This window comes from Aulonocara stuartgranti (genome assembly GCF_965226115.1).
Source record: "Aulonocara stuartgranti genome assembly, chromosome: 2".
In the NCBI taxonomy this organism is placed as follows: Eukaryota; Metazoa; Chordata; class Actinopteri; order Cichliformes; family Cichlidae; genus Aulonocara; species Aulonocara stuartgranti.
Window position 1 is genome coordinate 37,032,722 of NC_138940.1, and position 15,084 is coordinate 37,047,805.

The following is a 15,084-nucleotide window of genomic DNA, read 5'->3' on the forward strand; positions in this document are numbered from 1 at the left end:
AACTTTGAATGTTTCCACACACTTCACAGGTCCAATCAATTAATGTTATTTGAATGTTCTTTAACATAAAGACATGCACCAGGCAGGGACCTAAAGGTGCTGCTTCTCTCTTCACATATTGAGCATGATTAATGGGGAAAACTTACAAAAGTCAATGCAACTTTTTAAATTACTGACAGAAATACAGCGGAGCACGCTGACATTTTTGAGATTAACTCATTTCTAAAAATATGATTCATCAGAGTATGTAATGACACAACGGCAACATCTCTATCTGCAGTCTCAAATATATCACGAAAGGAAAGATGAACAGTGTGTTTCCAGTCTGCAGCTTCTGCTTTAGCATTGTGTCTGTGAATGCACGTTGAGGCTAGAAGAGATGCAGACTTACCGGGAGAGTGAAAGTGGATGTGAAAGCTCAATCACATTCTAAATTGTACAACAGAGCAGAGAGTCTACTTGGCAGTCACACTAGTGAGACAGGGAGGAAGGGGAAACAGAGTGTGGAAAAAGAAGGCGTGCATTTATGTCTGTTAACTCACCGCGGCGCGCATGCAAAATGCTGCACATGAGCTGCTGAAGGATTGGCAAAATAAAGCGCTGACAATTAAGATGCTGATCTTTCCTACACAAATATTATTCAGGCGTCTAAAAATGAAATCACAAACACACTAAAATGCTCCCTGGCACAATGAATGACTCCCGGTGGGCTTTGCAATGCTGTCACGCTCTCTGTTGCAGTCACCATCCCAGAAGAAAGGAATGTGTAACAACTGCCATGAAGCCTTCCTACCTCAGGCACTCCACTGGAAACAATTTAAAACAACTCTCTTTTGTTTTTCCTGGTCTGCCACCCTTCCCACCCTCCGCCTCTTACCCAAGTAGAAGGCATAATGCATCATCTTAGGAGGGAGCCCACTGCAGCCTAATTTAACAGCCAGGGAGAAACACCAGTGGACACTGGCCTGCTAATGAATGAATGAGCCTGACATGTAAAATCAGAAAAGATTACTGACTGAGAAGCAGCCCTCCCAAAAGGTCCTGCCAAACCAGCTGTTTAGATAAGCCCTGTTGCTTCCTCTGAATAATAATTCCTTCGCATCAGACTGAGTAAACAAACTCCTTACACTCCTGAGGAGAAGTTTGCATCGTCTTCTTTTATTCATTGAGAAAATATAAGAAAAAAAGCAGCAGCGAGACAGAAAGACAAAAACATATCATGATCAAATCTTGTGTGTCCTCCCCTGCTGCATGTTGACAGCTGGACACTGTGGGGTCTGCTGGGTGTATACAGCCTACGAACGATAAATAAACAAAGGGGGTGGGGGTTGGGGGCCAGCCTTGAAAAGCCATACACCTGTGACCAGTGGAAAAGCACCAGGCACAGCAGTGTTCATTAAAGAAGCCGGTCCTGACAGTGAGGCCTTTAAGAGGCCATCAGGAGCGACAACTCAGCAGCTACCTTGGGACCAGAGAGGGAAAGGAATCAAGGTGAGCAATGCAATTTCAGCTTGAATAATGGACCACTTTCCTCTGGTTTGACATTCATGTATTTCTCAGGCAGTTTTGCCATACAGACCAATAGCACCTGCGAGCCATTCAAGGTTCCCCAGGAAAAACTGGTTTACAATGTCTACAGCCTCACAATTACTCTGGGTCTGCTGCTGGCTGCAAATAATCTTCCTGAAAGTGGTTCATGAATTAAAAATAGTACCAAATATATCACTTTTAATGACATGAAAATGTGGATTTTGTATACTATGTGCCACAGACTTTATGCACAGCATACATCACTGTCTAGGTTTAATCCCTTTTTTTTTGTCAGAGGAACTGTTTATAAAAATAATTTAATTAAGGCAAATTATTCTCACTTTTCTGTTGGATTCACCGCCAGATTTCATTTTCACAGAGTTGCTGATGTAAACTGGTAATAACAGAGGATTAATTTACAAGGAGGCAAAATCCCCCAGTGAGACTTGTGGCCCAGAACAATAATGAGCACATAGTAAACAGAACTTTGCCGTAAGCCAAAAGAGAATGCAGAGGCACCTAATCTACACACCGAAACACACAATGCACGCTGACACGCAAACAATCGCATGTAGACAAGCGCAACCACGCCCTCTCGCTCTCTCTCTCCCTCTCTATCGCAAACACAAGCTCACACAGGCAGAGAAAATGATAGCAGGGTATCTTCCCCAGGCCTCTGTAATAACATATGTTTGCAGGTAATTAAAAGAAGCTCTCCAGTGGTTATCATGTCATACTGAAAAACAATGCACCGAGCAAATTACCTTTATGCGGTTATTTATACCACATAAAGGTCACAATCCTTTGGTGAACTGTGACAACATAAGCGTTCATGGCTGAAGCTGTGCTGTGGTTTTGACTTCTAATTGCAATGCTAAGGTCAGCGATCTATGTAATATGCGGTGTGTAATAAGTATGCGTGTTTTAGTAGCTTTTTGGATTTGTTTTTTTAATAAAGGTACATAGTTTGCACTACCGACTGAGCACATACAGTGAGGGAGTTACATTGCTAAAATACTGCGTAATGAGGGAGTTACGTTACCCAGTATTATAGCAATAAGATCTGAGCACGCATTCAGCTTCCTTTGGTGGTTAAATGCAAAGCTGTTGCTGTGACCAACAAAGAGTAGCGCATCCACTGTAGGTTATTAAAAAGTAAAAACATGTTTTTAATCATGTGCTCCGCCGTATTTTTCATTCGAGTATAATTTTAACTGTCGCCAAGACGCTATTCGAGCATCTACTTTGCACCTCTCATATTCAGGATCTGTTAAAACAGCTGGAGGAAACAGTGAGAACAGGTTTCAAACTGTGAAGAGACCACATCAGGAATGTTCTCAACCAACTCGTTTTCTGCTTGTGAATCTTTTGCTTTACACTTTTAAAGTGTTATCTTTTTTTAATGAGTTCCTCATAAATGTGTTTTGTACTCACTTTAAAACTGAGTAATTATTAAACTTCTGTTTTCTGGTGACACTGTGCAATCAGACTTTTTATTTAATCCCCCCCATACTGGGTAATTACATTAATTGAATATTTGACACAACAGCTGATGATAACTTAACACACTATGAAGCTATTAGGACAAATTTGTGGTCAAACACTTGCATATGCTTGTCTTTTTGTTGACGTGGAAGTCGTTTACTCTTGCTGTTTTGCACCCGAAATACATATCTGGCTCTAGTTTCCTAAAAAATAATTTGATCTGGCTTTATTTATCTTTTGATATTTGGCCCATAGTGAAAAATAAGACATGTCACTTACTAATATTTACGGAAAAAATTATCTAATATTTCGTATATTGGTATCTTTGTTGGCAGATAAAGAACTCCAAAACATTTTAAGACATTCCTAATGAAAACATTGATTAGTGGAAAATGAGCCCGTAAGAAGGAATCTTATATCTCTGTGGAGGACTTTGGGATTTGATTCACCTACTATTGACAGTTGAGGCCGCCAAATTAAATACAGATGTTTTTGCTATGCTCTAAAGCGTTATTTATTCGCTTTGTGTGTGTTGTCAAAGTTTGGTGCTATGGGCTGCTGTCTCCAGCAGACATCCTGAGAACCCATAGCAGTTGTGAGCAGTTGCGAACCAGAACGAATCAAAAGAAGGATGCAGGTAGCTTACATTACAGCACAGCTGAGAGGGACACCATCACTGTTTACAACCTGTCTTCCTGTCTTGAATGTCAGCCTCTTATTGTGGGTAGATGCATTCTTCTGCCTAGAGCAGGTGTAGTACAGACGATACAGAAGTAAATAGACCCTACATGATAATGCTCACCTCACTGTTGAGTTTAAACAAGATTCAAATGCATGTTCTAGTTACTTGAGCACCGAAAGGCAAGTGGCATTCAGCATTCCTGAGGTGTGTGATATCACTACATTTAATATTTCCAAAAATGTGGAACTCACAACAAAATAATCAAGGTGTATAAAAACAAAATTGGGCCTGAGGTAAAACACGAATATTTGATATGAGGCGAATTTTGTGCATGTGCAGACTCTGTAGCCAATCTTGATTTGAACTCATATGCATGCAGCTGGGGAACCAGAGTTACATGTACAAGCATGTGCAGCATTTGTTTATATCAAAACCTATGTATTTCAAATGGGCACTCTCATATAAACCTTATGCTTAAGCTGAATTTGAGCTATCCCCAGAATGCTGATCTTATTGTGCCCCATATAAGACAACCTCCCCACCCTCCCACACACAACTATTTCCTAAAATAGATTAGGATCCCTCCCCTCGGCTTCTAATGCTGTGCTCTGCTGCCCAGGGTCTATACACATAGCTGCCAGACGCTGCTCAGGATTAGCTAGTGAGTCAAAAAGCATCCTGCTGCATATGATCTCACACCCTTTCACGAACCGAGGCATTGGCTGCTACGAGGATGCAGGAGAATTAATCAATCCATCCATCAATCCACTGTTTCAATCAATTTCTTTATTTCCAGCGCAGTGTTTGTAGTTTTGTTTTTATGAACACATAACTGAGTTGTACTGTGACTGAGGGAGCTTCCTTCCTATCTGACAGACAGGCGACTCTCTTTTGAAGTAACTGTGTCTCACTCCCTGATGCGGAGGCCAGACAATGAGCCTCCCCCCAGACCCTATTAAAGCAAAACCCAGGGTCCGCAGGTTTGATATTCATCGCCTGGGCAACCTCTACCATCAACACATTTTGTGCCACGTGAGAATGATCACAGCTTATTAAAGTGGAAATAATGACTGCTCTACCTCCGGCATGAAATATTTAACAAGGACAAAGGAGATGGCTCAAAGGTGATTCATATCTATGTTGAAAGGAGAGAACGTGGACAACACCGTCTTTACAGGAAGTGCAGCTGAACATTGCTTAACCTGAGCTTAGAAGGGACTGTCTGCAATTGAAATTTGTACCTCAATGGAAGCAGACATAGAAGAACAGTGGCAAAGGATGTTGTGAATTAATGTTTATTAGCTATCAACAAAGATGTTGGTATAACAGCAGCAGACTATACATCCCTCTCTTCATTTCATGCCATTTAGAGTTCACACAAAGCAGCCTTATGATTTCAGGTCTGAAATATGTACTAATTTTTAACCATCATTTCATTTAAATCATTCTGTCTCGTTACCAGCTGAGCTCAGAATGTATAGAGCATCCAATTTCTAGATGTGAAATTATTGATGTACTGTACTTTTCCTTCTAGCCCGAGTAAATTAGCTTTTTTGGCCCCTTGGGAAAATCAGGGGAAAAGAGGAGAGTAAAAATATTCTCCATCAAGTGTGATTGAATTGGATTTTACAAGATGAATTGCCAGGACAAGAGTTTATCCCAATTACATTGCCAAGAGGCTTCAGTCCTGCTGCAGCCACTCTGGTCAACAGCAATTAGGGTCAGCTTTGAGTTATCACGGTTTGTTATTGTGAGACCATATTTACAGTGTGAGCAGAAAGCAGATAAATGCAACAGGGCAACATTTACAATAGTAAAAAGTGGTTTGTGGTTTGGGCCAAGAATTCATAAAATTACAGATCTGACAGCCAAAACACGAGCAGAGCGAAACACAGCTGTCTTTTCCATAACCCACACATCTTTTAATCTACAAGAATACAATACAGACTGCAGAGACTGCCTCGAGCTCTTTTGTGTGGCCATCCATTTTCCTTTCTCACATAGTTTTTTTTTTCTTTGATGTAACCTGATGTGGAAACTCAGGGCGGCTTTCATCTGTCTCTCATGAAGAATCCACTTACCACAGATGGTGGCAATAAGGCTAATGACTGGCATATATCACGGAGATGATATTTAGTCTTACCTTCCCCAGGCTGGGGCCCCACAGATATCTCAGGCTGAAAACACAGAGAGCCAAAACCAGGAAGACCAGAGCGAGAATCAGAGCAATTCGCTGGTAGGTTTGGTACTTCGCCTTCTTCCCTTTTCCAGCCTCAACCTGCAAAAGACCAACTTAAGATTATTAATGTGATGCATTTATAAATGCCCCAAATATTAGCAATATTAGTCACCTGCTGATGGTAACTGAACAATAACAAATCAATTTGGAATAAAAACAAAGGCCTAGGTATTGGTCTAAGCTCAAAGTAAATTGCATGGAGCACACAGACCTGTCTGCAAACACACACCACTATTCCTCAGCAAAATGTAGTGAAGCTGTGGGTGGGCCTTCAGCCTAAAAGTTGTGTCTACTGAAACATGGCTGCAGCGGTGAAGCCCATCATCTTGGTTGAAGACGAGCATTCTCCATTTTTGGTTTGAGTCACACGCTTTCAAGTTTCACTACAGACTCGAGAGTAAATGGTGAGTGTTTGCAGACATTTCAGTGTCTTCCATGCAAACCTGTTTGGGATGGAGTTCACAGGGTGACAGCTAGCAACCTTGAGCAACACATATTTTTCATATATATATATATATATATATATATATATATATATATATTCCATATTTTTGTATTGCCTGTATTATGCAACAAACAACAACCAAATGAATGTGAGTGTTGAATACTTATTTTGTTATCAAATGCCATAAATGCTCTTGCAAGTAAAAGAGTAACAAGGAGGTTTTACATAACGTGGGCAGCAGCTGTAATAAGATCAAACATCAACTTCAGCAACATTTGCTGACAGATTGTTTTTTCTGGGTCTTTCTTTAGCTACATAAATATATATATATATATATATATATCTTTTTAAAGCAAACCAGCCGATGAAATGCACCTTGGCGTAACAGAAATCAAAGCGACACAGACTGAGCGGTTTAACTGGAGGACAAATACATAGCAAGCTCTCCCAGGGAACAACACTGCACCCGCTATGCCACCAGACATCGCTGGCCAGAGATCAAAGATGGATGAAGCCATGCCACCCGATGTAGCTGTACAGAGGTCACAGGCAGATGAATCTTTGCAGAAGTCACAGTTGGGTGTTATACCAAAGGGCAACACCAGTGAACAGCAGGAATACAGTTTATGTAGCCACAGGTGGGTTGGAATTAATCACTTGTTAGAGAGAAGGATACTGAAGGAAAAGTTCAACCAGAAGTAGATAAAGAGTATTTCTTGACAGCTGACAAGATCAAGTTTGCACTTCTCTGCATACCACAGATGGCCCAAAAATACACCTCTATAGATGCTCCTCTGTGAACCTTATGCTGGATTATGCTTGAAACAAAGAGTGTGTCCAGCACTTTCAGAGATGCTACAGCTGTGAAACTCTGGTGCAGTTGCTACACAGACATCAAATCATTTTGTGGATGCTTTTGGCAATCATGTAGTAGTTATTGTGGACTGTCTTGAAATTTACATTTAGAAAGCATCAGATCTGAAAGCTAGAGCAGAGATTTTTTTCCACTACAAGCACACATACATCCTAATGTTTCTTATTGGCATTACACTACAAGGAGACATCACATCCTAACGCTGTGGAAGTCATATCACTGGCAAGCATGTGACTAAGAACAGTGGCCTTCTTCATAAACTATTACCTGGAGATTTTATTGGCAGATTATGAATTTGACATGAGCGAGAGCGTAGAAGTAATGTGCGCAGAAGTAACAAAAGAGGGTGACTCGATGCATATGCAGGAAATACAAGCGTGGCCTTACAAGTCAGTATGGTGTTCTTTGATTTTCCTTGAAGGGATTATCTTTGTGCTGTGCAACAGCTAATATATATTCCAGTGTTGTTATGAAATTAAAAACCATAACATAAAATATGAATGAATGTGACCTGCATATGCTGCATTAACAACATTATGCAACATTTGTGTTTCTATATTAAAGGAATGGGAAAATATATTCATGGAGCTATTATTGTCTTATGAAATACAGAAAATGCAAATATGTGACTGGTTTATGGCAACAATGTAGTACAAGTTTGGGATCCCATTAGCAGGTTTGTTGACTTACTTCACTGAGAGCAAAGACAAATTTTTCAGCGCTGTCATGGCCGCGTTTTGTGTTTCTGCCTGCCAATCATTTGTATGAAAAAAGGTAATAAATGGTTAAATCATCATTAAATTATAACTGGCTGTTATTGGACATATTCTAAGAAATTCTACCCCTTAGAAACTGTCAGACACATTACTACAATTTCCATGACAAAAGATAAAAGAAAAGAAAAAGACAAAAAACAAAAACAAAAAACCAGGTGGTCCAATATGGGGTAACCCGTTTTTCTCCTTGAGTTTTAAGGGAAGTGTGGTGATTTTTCAGCTGAGAAGAGTTTGTTGGTGAGTTTCGCTTTAGTTAAAAGAATAAAGATATTGTTAAAAATCAAATTTCTTCTACGTATGGATGAATGCAACCAAAAGCTGTAAAACCATCACTAGGTTGAAGAACTGAGGCTACATATAGTACCTTCATATAAAGAATCTTTTTATAGTTGTTGATATAGTACATATACAACAGGTTTAATTAAAGTTACAAAGCAACCTACATGGAAAGGTTAATAATGCCACTTCAATTCAAATAAAAGAAGTGGCAAATAATTTAAAAAAGGTCAAAAGAAGTATAAAAGACACAAACTATGCAAAAGTTCATCAGTCTGAATGTGGCTTAGAACCATTTGTTGAGGAGGCATAACTGGGTCCTATGAACAGGTGATGGAACCTCTCAATTGCACACTGCAGTTGTAACTTGGTTAAAGGCTTAGACTGTGGTGTTGTGGAGACTGTAGAAAAACCTTGGTGAAAATGCTTTTCCTTCTGACAGAGCTGCTGTCAAAGTCCACGTCTGGTAAGACACAAACCACAACACATTCAGTCGGCATCCAAACTACAAAGTTACAACAGTTTGACCAAGTTTGTGTTTGGGCACAGCTGTAGTACTTCTGCATCCAGTTTAAGTCGCTGTTATCTGCACGGGCCTGCAGAATGCAGTTGTTACAGCACTAAATAAAACAGCCTTTCTCAAACAATGCCTGAAATACCATGAATTTCTTTGAATGAAGCTTTTAGTCTAACATAGGTCTGTCTTTCTATGTAATGGTAATGTGACGGCAATTGCTGTTTTAACAGGGGCCCACACCCTCCTCACAGTTAACAATAGCAGTTCTGGAAACAGTGGTGGACAAATATAATTGGGTATTTGAAGATGCTATTATTCCAGCTCTTGATTTCCACCAAACAGGGCATGAATACCTGTCTCTGAGCTTTCACCACACCTGCCTCTGTCTCTGTTACTGTCACAAAGGTGCAGTAGGGACATTGGCTTAAATGAAAAACAGCCTGGTTGTGAGTGAGCAAAATCTGAAGTATGGTGACAGGTCAGAAAGTGTGGGCTTGTGCCCACACGGACTTGTGCGGCCAGCACATATCCCTGACATTCAATTCTCTACACAGATGCACTTACCATGTGCCTTTTTTTTTTTTTTAGCTGTACCTGAGGACGAGTCTGTCTTGTAGTCCACCTCAGTGTAGACCTTGTCCACATCAGTGGGCATCATCCAGTAGGCTGGAAGGTCAGTGACTGTTTTGGTCTCCTGGATCCAGCTTTTAAACAAAAGAGCCCCGACCTGTGGCCGGCCAAGCATGTACAGCACTACACTTGGCCACTCAAACCGGTTTGAGCAGAGCTTCACTGAAGCATTGATAATACAAAGCATAAGCCACAAATAATATAAATAATACAAAAAAAGAAGAATAATGAAAAAGGCTGAAAATAACCTCCTCTTTTACTTGATATTAATACAGACTCTAGTCAAAAACAGTATAAAAACAATAACATGTCTTTTCTGGAGAACACACAGACTGAAATGTGCCCTAGCTGAGCTCAGTCTCTAATGATCGGGGGTTAAAAAGGGAATGCTGTTCCTGCACCTTCAGTTAATCCGTAATTGAATCTGACAGACAGATTGTATACATAGTACAGCAGAGTAAGTTAATTTTTTGTCTGCTGCTCAGTTACTAACTTATGACTTGCTCATTAATAAACGAATGCCATTCAGTGGTGACTCACCCACTTTCAGGAAATCCTTTTTTCTTCCTATCCCTGCCATGCCTTCATGGTGCAGATGGCAATAAAGTTGTGGCTACTGTGCTTCAGCATCGAACTAGTTGCTAAATCGCAAACAGTTCAAATAATATCAGCTTGTAAGAAAAGAAGTTAATATGTAATAACTTCACTCTCAGAGGCAGGGAACACGTAAGAAAGAGATGACAGGAGAGCAAGATGAGTGTTTTTTTAACGATTAGCTCGTTTATTTCATGAACTGGACATTTGCATTTGCATAATTTTCTAGCTCATGCTAGATTTGTTTAATTAGTTAATAACAATTCATGTACCAGCTTATTATTCAACTTATAGCTCGCTGAATTAATTTGCCTAAATCCAGAGAGAGCAGGAAACCTCAGAGCAGCAGTACAGGTCAGCCTGTCTGTACAGAACACAAATCTACTGGAGCTCACAGCACAAATTACAATGTGAATGATTTCTAAGTGATTCTTTCTCCCACGCTGCACCACCACACACAATCTTAGGGTTTCTCCCCCCCGCCTCCCAAATCCCACTTTAACCCCTCGTAATGACTAAATGTGATAGAGTGTTTGCTTTAGTGTACAGATCAAAGAGATGTCTATGTGGTTGGTGTGGATTACCTACTATGCTTTTATAGTCACTGACTGAAAATCTGCAGCTACTTATCCCAACAGTTAGTAAATTGAAGGTGGGCCTCGGGAGAGTTGTAATTTATGCAGTGCTCAGGAAACAAGCACAGGTGGAAAACACATCTGAAAATTTTAGTTGCAGCAGCTTGTTGAGATCAACAGATCACTCTTTGTGTTTTGTAAAGGTTGGCCTTGCTCATTTTCACTTAACTTTAACCTGCTATTATAGGTGTACATAACATAAGCTGAAGCTCTGCAATTGGATATTTCTTGCAAAAGGCTGTTTGGGACTCGAGTTGATTTCTCCTGCTAATATTTTTATGTACACAGTTTGCACATTAAACCTTTTTTTTTGTCAAAGAACTAGCTATTTTCTGAAGCAGTTTGTCTGCTTTAATGCCTGAACTTGCTACTTCCACTATCATTTCTTTGTCTCAGTTTCCTATTTACAAGTACAGCATTTAACCCAAACAGCTGCCATTTCATCTGGCTACTCCGAAAAATGTATCCACCTCTCAGGATTCTGATGACAAAAACATATAGCCATCCCTGTGCCAGGCGCAGGGAAGAACAGATTGCTACACATGTCACAGAAAGGTTACAATTATTAAACTTTTCTTCAAATTAAAACTCTGCCTGCAGTAGTCAATTCCCCAAGCTTAAGGCCACAAATTAATAAAGACAGGCTTTTGTTCCACCAGAGCTCAGGCAGGGAGAAAATGAAAGCTACTCATTCACACTGGAGCCCTTTTGAAGGTCTCAGAGGACAACAGAAAAGCAGATATGTCCAAAAAAAAAGAACCAACTTCAGTTTGCAAAATTAATCCTGCTTATCTTGTCTTTTAAATGATGATAAAGCAGCTTTCTTTTTCTATTGTGGCTGTGGTTGTTATAGCATTTAACCCTGGCAGATTAGGTAGCATTTTAACATACAAGGGTTCTGTATAATATGCAGGAATTATTTAAAAATAACAGTGGTATGGCTTTTTTTTAACCTTTGACTGGTATGCTGATAAAAGATTAGCCACAATTCTTCCAAATAATGCATTTGTTCTGGTCTTATTTCCTTATTTTAAATTGCAGGATACATGTGGCATGACTAACGGGAAGACGAATTGAATTTCTGGTAGCTAAATGCATTAGCAGCTTAACTTTAGGAAAGACACAGAAATCATTATTCAAGATAACTTATAAACCTAAATTATACTTTTGCTATTATTGAATAGCCACTGTTTTTATTTGACATATTAGAAACAGTAGCCACAAAAATGTGAGGTGCAAGTGTTGCACATTCCTAGGGCATGATGAAAAGCAGAGGGCTACTATCAGGGAGCCAGAAATTCCTTGCAATATAAATTTCTCAGAAAGAAAAACAAAAAACAAAAAACGGTGGCTGAAATCGTCTGGTCTCCTGTGGCAGGTTGCATAAGCAGTGGAAACTTAACAAGAGGACAAACCTCTCTGCCTGTGCTTTGAATATCGAATACTCAGAGGAAGAATGTAGGATTGAATAGACAGACAGACAGACAGAAATAAAGGCACGGATGGAGACAGAGTAAGCAGTCTGAGCGCACAGCACCCGCCAACTAGTGTTTAAAGGTTTAGGAGTTCAGAATCAGCCAGGCAATTCCTCTTGAGCTTTGTGAGGAAGAGTGCCTGGAGCCCCCTGCTGTTATCATGCAAAGAGTGAGCACTTTCATGAGAAAAACCCCACAACAACAACAGAAAAGGTAGCTCACGTAAGCAACAAGCAGAGGCAGGGGTTTATCACACTGGGCCACACTCATATGAGCATTTTAATTCCTGCTAAAGCAATTCTGTAATACAAGTCAGACGCCACAGGTGATTTCTTTTAATCATAACTATTCACGTACTGTGTATTCATCATGAATATCTGCAGAACAAAATGTCATCATTTCTTTGATGCACGGTAAAAGAGTTTACTTTTGTCATACATATAGAAAAAAATATAATATTACACCGCTATGAATGTATTTACCCCTGTGCTCATTTTCTGTTGCAAGTTCTCTCCAACAAATTAAGTGTGTGAGAAAAAAGTAGCAGAAAAAAAGATCTCAGAGCTGAAAATCCTGCCTGTCTTGGTCCTTTATAATAAAGTCTGAAATAAAGACATTTCTTGGTGTATATTTGTATGCTCCTTTCATTTGAGAGGCAAAGATATTATAGATATAAAGCAAATAAAATGGTCCAGATGAGACTACATATGAGAGTGGAAATAAAAGAAGAAAGCCAAGGTGAAAAGCCAATCCAAAAAGATTTAGATGAAAAATTTTATATTCAGGGCAAAACTCTCATCACTCAGCAAGAGATCAAGCCACACTTCTTGAATAAAAAAAAGAAAAAAGGTAACTTAAATCTGAAATACTGAATGATTATATTACTTTTTTGAAGTCACTAATAAAACTTTTCTTTGGACTTTAGAGAGCTCAAATTCTACATGGGTTAAAAAAAAATCAATAATTATTAAACATAATCAGTTAATTGCTATAAACCAATAACAAGAAGAAATCTGACTCACATCTTTCCACAGAAGCTGTTGACTGCTGGATTGACTGCTACCCTCCATGATGCAAAGCCACAGGATGAATCTTTCCGATCCTCTTAGCTGGGGAAAACACTAAGGCTCTGTAAGGCAAAGAGTCTCAGCTTCATTCCATTGCTATAATTTGGGAGGGTGCCGAAGGGGAGGGAAGTTTCAGATGGAGTGGAATTACTAAAACATTTGTGATACCCATTAAAAGCAAGGCAGATGTCTCTCCTCCCTACCTTTTTCATTTCAAAGGTGAAGAACTACAAAAGATTTCAAGCTGAAACACAAACCCTCTGTTAAATAAATTACATACTACACTGGGATGAAAAATACTGTGATGTTTCACTCAAATCATTCTTAGTTGGAGGACATAGAGTTTGTAGGCGATAAATGTATGTGTGTAGGTAGGTACATTGTTGGTACAATTTATATTTTTTTCTGTATTATTGTCTGAAGGATCAAACAGAGTTCAAGTACCTTCTCTCTGCTTTTTTCCCGTCATGGGTCTGAAACAAAAAACAGGTTTAGCAAACAAGAGCTGAGCTGACTGAATAGCAGCATAACGAAAGAATCAGCCCTATAAAATGAAAATAATTTGCACTTGTGCACATACAGAAAGAAAGTGGGAAGGAAGCAAAGGCATAGGTCGGTTCGAGGCATGTTTTAAGACATGCTGCACTGCATTACTTCTGTTCCTCCATCCGAGAAATCGTCACAGTCTATAAAAATGCAAATATTGTTCATTTCAAAATCTCTTACTTCACTGAAAACTTTGCTCATAAATAATTTTTTACAAACTTTCCAGCTAGTGACATAACAAACTAAGCACCTTTAAAAATGCCACATTATTGAATAACTGAAGCTACTCAAATATGGACGACCTAGAACTTTATACAGCTCTTGGCGTGCTTAATAATCGTGTATGTACCCATTTATTTCTCTCAGCCGTTTGGCTCACCATAGCATTTGTTTTTGAAAGTGTCACTGCGACTGTGTGCGATTGCTCCTGCAGGTTCTTTGGCTTTCTGGTTAGTGCTGTGGTGGAAAAGCTCACAATACTTAATTTGAGTCAGTAGTTCACATTGGTTTTTAGTTTCCTGTCTGTAATTCATGGTTTGTTTCGAGCTTAAGTGCATATACAATACCCAGCTTTTATCTTTAAAATTACCATTAGTTGCGTTCTTACTTCAAATAAACACAAAGAAAGAACAAAACACCATCCCAACCAGTGTATTCTGCAAACTCATTCAGTGGCAGTTTGGAATTTGTCATTACAAAACTGTTTGGGAAAGACTGTGGTTAATAACATTAATAAAAATAGTTAATTTCGGGTCTATGAGAGGACAGAAATAACCTTAAGTTGTGCAACATCACATTCAGTTCTGTTTCTACAGAACAACACTCACAAATCGTTTACTTGTCTAGTTTGGATGTAAGTTCGGTTGACTAGACTTGACTTTTTTTCCATTTTTTATGGTCTAAAAATGAAACCAAAAGCTTTTTGCTTTGTTATTACCCATTATTGCTTCAGTCTTGGAACTCAAACATGCAATTTTAGGTGTCTTGGGTGTAAGCACCATTATTTGATGACACTGAAAGTCTGTTGGAAACAAAACAGTTTCAACTCCTAAATAAACATAGAGAAGCATTACAGGAATGTGTGTTTATTTATGTCCAGTAGTGACACTTTTTATCAGGAATTTTATTAGTGACACCTATTCAATTGCTCCTTTTGGAAATATCATAACCAGCTGGTGGTAATTCAATGCATTTAGCCTTGTAGATGGTTGAATTTAAGAGTTACCTAAGCTCTTAATGCACATTGGTTTTGAATATTTGATTAAACTGACCTAATGATACTGCAAGAGGATATTAATGGTTTGATTTTTTTC

The 15,084-nt window shown here is 39.1% G+C and overlaps 1 protein-coding gene across 1 annotated transcript in view; it reads right to left on the reverse strand.

Annotated features, from left to right (window-relative positions):
* tnmd (tenomodulin) overlaps positions 1–13,309 on the reverse strand; it is a 67,767-nt gene extending 54,458 nt beyond the window's left edge. Inside the window, exons 1-2 of the mRNA XM_082504592.1 lie at positions 13,181–13,309; positions 5,841–5,975 (exon numbers count right to left, since the gene is read on the reverse strand). Coding sequence (XP_082360718.1) covers positions 5,841–5,975; positions 13,181–13,228 — 183 coding nt within the window. The 5' untranslated portion in view covers positions 13,229–13,309. The remainder of the gene's footprint in view (positions 1–5,840; positions 5,976–13,180) is intronic.
* Positions 13,310–15,084: the final 1,775 nt, after the last annotated feature.